We start from the raw sequence: 6781 nt of genomic DNA, 5'->3' as shown, positions 1-6781 counted from the left end.
GCCTATCACTTTGAGTCTTACTACATTGTCATCTTTGACAGCATAAGCTTGCCCAATGTAATCCTGCACTTGAAGGTGCTCTCTCCAGATATTAAATTTACTAACGATAGAGAGGAACAAATTTCTAGTTCAAAATCAGACCAGGACACACTGTGATTTATGAAACCGAATGAATAGCAAATTTATAAAGATAGGTGGTCAGTATGAAATTCTCTTGATTAAAAATCCAGTGGTGACAATACCTGAAATATTGCCACTGGTAGAAGCATTTCAAAACCCTGTCTATACGTTGTGGTTATCTTAAATTGCCATTGTTTGTCAAATTGCAAATGAAGGAGTATGCAGAGTTACTGAACCTCCATTCGAATTAAAATTTGAATTTTGAAATGTTTTATGTCAAATTTGTGATTGTTTTGTTCACGAATGCTTCATCTGCTTTTAACTTTGTTCCCTTTTTTCCACAATTTGTTCTGAAAGTTGCCAACCTGTGATGATTATTGCAACTAATCTGTTTTTTGTAAAAAGTTCAAATTTTCATTCACTCGTTCATTTACTGTTTCCTCTGCTTGTTCAGTATGACTTGGAAGAACCCTCAATTTTAATATACTTACCACTTAGATGCAGTGATCCAATCGTTCAAAACAGCTGCATCCATGTCCTCTTAAGACTTATTTGTTCTATTTAATAGTTTACAAGCCAATTGCTTCCTAAATTTTTGCTTATTTTGGTTATTTCCAGCTTATAATCTGAGTAGGTGTCGTTTGACATTTCAAATGATGCTGTGACTGCTTTAAAAACTTTGAAACTTAAAAAAAAATTCTACAAACTTCTCGAGGTCGTTGTGTGCAATTGATTATTCATCAAGAAATTAATATTTGCAACCGGTTACAGGTTATCTTCCAGAATGATATAGTCGAGACATGAGAACAGTCGCATATAAATTTTCATAAGCTTTGCTTTTTGCAAGGCTTTCTTTTTGCTTTTAGCAGGGCGAAGGTCGGAACAGGATTTGTTGTAAATGTTTTCGAGAATCAATTGACGAATTGATGTATTTATTTTACATTCTGCTATCTGTTTATGAGCAATGCCAATTTATATCAAAGCTTAGCAGCGTTTTCTCGTACTGTTTATAGAAAGGGTGGGATGTATTAGGAGTTGTCAAGTTCGAAATGATTCCCAGTTTTTCTCTTCACATTTTAGATCTGTGACAAATGTCATAAAATTGTGTTGGAGTATGGGGTATTGATATTACCTTACTAGTTGAAACTCTTCCACTTTTTAGTTGTGGAAAGAGAAATCAACTTGACTAAAATGCCATGGAATTTGGGTTTGTATGAAATGATTTTTGATAACAGACGGGAGCCATTAATAGCATTGAACCCATACCTTTCCTAGCATTTGATTGGAATGAATGTTTAACTGGGCTGCTAATGTGATTGTTGTCAGTACCCCACCCTTTTAAATTATATACAGACATCGGTGGAATTTTCGGTTTATTGTATTTTTTCGTTCGATTAGATTTTAGAATTGCATGCTGCATAGTTTGAATGGGATTTCGAGTTGCTAAGATGTTTGAAATCTCTTTTAGCACTTCAAATTTTTAGGAAGAATAATACTGATTCTCATGAATTCAAGAAACACGTTCGAATTATCGTTCATTTAACGTAAAGAGATGTTAAGCGAGCTATGAGATGCAGTCTCATAATTTTTAGGCTGAAAGAGAATTCTGTTATTTGCTTTGCTTTCTAGATACAACCGAGTACTTAAGTAACATTGGTATTTGTACGACGCAAATTGTTTCCCATTTAACAAAACTTCAACAGTAGTTGATAACTCTGTAATGACCACACAATAAGCATAAAGGTGATCTGATTATTCTGTCCGATTATAACAGCATTTCAATTACGGGAAGATTGTTCAGTGAACGTTTATGTACTATATCACCAAGTAATCCCACTGCATTCGTCACCCTAAAAGTGATTCATTTGGTAGTAAAGCGATGATTCATTGTGATGACATGCGGTATAGTCCTTCTGTGAGTGGAAGAAAAATGGGAAGATCCATCCATTTGAACAGTACAGAAAATCAACGCGACCACCATTATGCCACCCTTTCCATATTTACACTGCGGTGTATGGATTGCTGCTGTACTTCTTCTGTACATTTCCTTTTTAGCATACATCATTGTATCTCTTTTCTGCTAAATTTATCACTTTGTGTAGTCTTTGATGTTGTGGCGATTTTTGTTCCTGGTACAAGAACAGGACTCAAAGCAGATTCGAGTACTTTTGGGTGTCTTTTTACTGGTTGTATAGTGCAAAGAGATTTATCCCTATATTTTTAGAGTAACAAATCGAACTGTAATATTCGATATATAAAGGTTGAAGGTTATGATGCTTTGTTTAACTGGTCAGAAATTGAGCGTTATAGACGAATGCAATGGACCTGTAGACTATCGATTTATGTATGAATAGATAATCTCAGCTTCAAAGAGAAATATGTTAATTCAAAAACTAGGCGAAAGTGCTACCACTTCGAAATAGCCATTGATTCTGTGAATGTATATAATGATCATTTGAAGCCCAGATCATTCCAGAACTTGACTTATTTTGCTGTCTTCTGGATGCTAATCTGCCTCTTTCAAGTGCGTTTTTCATTGCACTATCTCCCGCAAGTCATATCTTCAAGTTGTATTACTAATAAGTATATCGTACTGCTACTGCCACCACAGCATAGAAGTGTTTGGAATCAGAAAGGTCACTGTTACTGAAGTTAAGTTACAGTCTTCAATAGTTTCCTTTTTGAGAAAACTACCGAAGACTGACTCCGTTTCCCTCCTTAACAGTGACCATTTGCTAAACCGTGGTTCAGCTTGATTCAATTTTACCTACCCATCACTCCAGTATTCTCGAAAACGACATTTTTTTTTTTCAATAAGCACTCTGGTAACATTACTGTGGTGATATCTGCACCAGCACTGCTATCACCGCCACTTCGCCTCTATGTCACCACATTATGTAGCATTCTATCGATCTTTTATTCTTCGACAATTTCATTTATATTACAGTCGATAAATGAAAAATGTAGTACATCACTTCCACTTCATCACGCTTCTGTCTCGCATTCGGATACAGGGAAGATGATAAGTTTCACGTGATATATTTATATTTTGTGAACTAACAAATGGTGACGGTAGATGAATGAATTGTTCGATATGGTGATTGGCGTTGCTGTTACCTCATTCTCCTTGTTTGTTCTCCTTTCCACGGTCGAACATTCTTCGTTTTCATTTTTGTCTCGACGTTCATTGCAACATGTACTTGTCATTCAACGCGTTTAAAATCGATTCAAAAATATCTGAGCGTAGCGCGACGGACTCCTTTCTTATCGAGAACATCCATTTACTTTTGCCGGCTTTTCATGACCCATTCATTCATGTATTTTTGCCTAGTAGTTACATCAACAAAACCAATGAAACTTAAATTCGTTTCAGAGGAAATGAGATAAAGAAGAAGGGGAACCTATTGATACATCTTTACGGGCCAAGCCCATTTTTCACATAGAGTTAACAAGCATGAGAAAATATTCTGATCAAGCATCTAGCAGAAACAACTGCTCACTTACACATTTCCTTACAAGCTATAAAGAAATGGTTATGCAAGGTATTCAGATAGTGAAGTAAAGATTTAGTGTAAATATTTTAATTTCAGATAAGCGAACTTGTGATAGCTATAAAAAAATATTATGGTCAAGTCATGAATGTTACATATGAATATTTGACTTAGCTCTCATTGTTCTCATCTGTGATTAATTTATATGAATCAGTAAATATAGTTTAGATATTGAACGGTGATTCCTTCAATTCGATGGCGGTACCCAGCTGCTATTTTCCAGCTACTCACATCATTTCCAACATTATCACTTCTGCCCAACTTGTTCAGTACTGGACGGTCACTGTCATCCGGTCCCTGTCACTGTATTTGCAAAAATTTATTTACGTTACTTGGATCTTTGTTCCTCGACTAATTCCCAGTTAGTATATACCTATTACTTATTGCTTGGGAAATGAAAGTTAGCATTTTGTCATGTGTCGTCACAAGTTCACGGCCGTGAAAGTGTTGGAGGCATGAAGAATTTGCTGTGATGTTTCCGTCGACTGAGTTGCTGGCCATGACGGTTGAGATCGGTGGGGACCATTACATATTGGAGGCGTGTACTTCTTATCTTTATAATCAATTCTTCATAGTAGCCAAGTTTTATGCACAGAAGTTTGTGGTTTCAAGCTAATTGTAAAGTAGTGGCTCCCAACCTGTTCTTGATCAAAGACCACTTTTTATTTGATTTTTTATTTCAGCATGAAACGCGAAGTTCAGAAATAATAAATTTTATTAATTTGAAGATCTACTTTAATCAAAACTTTTAGCGCATTAATAAATTTGGAGAAACATTATAACATAAAAGAAGGAACACGGTTTTTAATAGCTTTCGCGGACCACATTGTTCAAAAATTATTTTTATTATTTTTTACTTATGGGGATCTTATTGTCAATATTGTAAAGAGTGTCATTATCATTATTGTCAACATTGTAGAGTATAAATAAAATTCCTATAAGAAATCAAGTTTATTATTACATTATTATTATTATTATTATTATTATTATTATTATTATTATTATTATTATTATTATTATTATTATTATTATTATTATTATTATTATTATTATTATTATTACTATTATTATTATTATTATCATTATTATCATTATTATCATTATTATCATTATTATCATTATTATCGTTATTATCGTTATTATCGTTATTATCATTATTATCATTATTACTGCTATTATTATTATCAGTATTATTATCATTGTCATCATCATTATCACTGTCATTATTATCATATTGTTTTCATGATAATTATTACCATTATTAATAATAATAGTAATTATTTGTACTGCAAGGACAATCAAATAGGGCACTCTGTTTTGATCGGAAAGTGACATCTTCCTATTTCAGGATAGAAGCAATCAACTGAAGTCATTCTATATCCATTCGTAAAATTAATCCAGTCTTTACTCGATGACGATTAGAGTTTTGGACATGTCTTGCCTCTGCAGACTTTTAGACATCACATTTCGTTACCATTTCTTTAATAAGTCTTTTAGCCGTAGTAGGAAATCATCGATGTTTTTCGAACTCTACGGATTCCTATTTTGCAGTTAGTTAGACGTATCTAGCTCTGTCATCGGGTCCAAGCGTAACTTGCTTCACGAGCATATATTTCGTCTCCATTCGTCAGATGGCGTTGTACCATTTTCGTTTTAGTGTGTTCGACTCACATTAGTATGCCCTTTCTTCCCTGCCTTCTACCTTCCCATCTCATCCCCGCCCCCTTCCCTCTCTCATGAACTCTTTTTCTATGTTGTTACTTTTCGTTTGTATGCATTATATATATACTTCGCGACATTCAAATACAGCTGTACATTCTGTTTCCCTAGTGTTTCAACAACCTGTTTTAGGTTACATTTGCAGTGATCGGCGCAGTGCTTTCCACAGTGGTGGTTCACTTTTACAATGTCGAGTTTCAGAAAGCTTTTCACTAGTTTGCTTTTCTTTCTTTTTGTTTTTGACAACAGTTTAGTGTTGGAAATATTTTGTGTTTGCAATGAATCGATCATTTATCAGTCAAAACCTCCCGTCTTGTAATTTCAATGAAATCCACTGTCCTAGCTCTTGTCATATGATGCGAAAAATAAAGTGCTGATATTTTGCTTTTTTTCCAGGATCATTCTTGCTCTCCATTATCCTTAAGCCATCTATGTCATCGAAACTAAATGTGTGTGAGTATCGTAACTTTAGAATCTGTTAATGTAAAAGCAGTGCTGTCACTGTCGTTTATCGTTCTTGTAGAGAATTCCGAAATTTTCCGAAAATGTTTTAGGCTGTGAATGTTTTGGTTATATGTGCAGTCGTCAATAGGCAGATAAAAATGCCTTCGCAAAATGGGGTTGCGGATGAGCGCGTAAAGCTTTTCTCGTTAAATTTATCCAGTAAGTTCAACTACACTGTACTTTTTCCCATATCAAGAAGAAGATCGTATTTTTTTAGTGGGAATTGGTCGTACTGCCAAGTGTTACCTACGTTCTGGGTCTGACCCGAAGGTTAGCATGGTGAACTATAAGACAGAAAATTGTAAAAACTACTTATATTGTTGCACATAAAAAAACTGTTATGGGCATAACTCACAGATTGGGACCCCTTATATTTCTTCCTTTTCCTTCCTAAATGTTTGATCTTTCCGTGCTTTACAGTCATATCAGCAAAGCTACATGGTGTCAGCGGCTTATTTAGTAAACCACCAGATGTTTATGTTGAACTGGTTGTTGATTCGGTCACTTCGAGAAAAACTGCTGTTCGGAAAAAGACGAATACACCACAATGGGATGAGCAGATACAGGTAAGCTGGTTTATATAAACATTTACATAAACTTTCAGAACAGTACGTTTTTTTACTGCGTTTTTTTTACTGCAAAGGATAGTATCTTTGATTCAAAATGGTATATCTTTTGCAGCTATGTACCAGGACGGTTTTACATTATATTTACTAAAAGGACCTACGCTGTCACTCGTTTTTCGTTTAAACTACCGGTAAAAAGACTGATATGATTCCATAAGAAACGGTTTTAATCTACAGTGGTTGATAATAAAGCGAGGGCCCGATTATATTTGTAATCGTATGAACTGTTATCTTGAGATCGATTAGCATAAAATCGCGGTT

General features: G+C 34.6%; 1 protein-coding gene across 1 annotated transcript in view; it reads left to right on the top strand.

Moving 5' to 3' along the window:
• Nucleotides 1-5937: 5937 nt before the first annotated feature.
• LOAG_18030 (WW domain-containing protein) overlaps nucleotides 5938-6781 on the top strand; it is a 10516-nt gene continuing 9672 nt past the window's right edge. Inside the window, exons 1-2 of the mRNA XM_020450700.1 lie at nucleotides 5938-6053; nucleotides 6315-6468. Of these exons, the coding sequence (XP_020305587.1) occupies nucleotides 5993-6053; nucleotides 6315-6468 (215 nt within the window). The 5' untranslated portion in view covers nucleotides 5938-5992. The remainder of the gene's footprint in view (nucleotides 6054-6314; nucleotides 6469-6781) is intronic.

This window comes from Loa loa, assembly GCF_000183805.2.
Source record: "Loa loa unplaced genomic scaffold supercont3.178, whole genome shotgun sequence".
NCBI lineage: Eukaryota > Metazoa > Nematoda > Chromadorea > Rhabditida > Onchocercidae > Loa > Loa loa.
The sequence above is the reverse complement of the archived record's forward strand: the minus strand, read 5'-3'. Positions and strand labels throughout refer to the sequence as shown.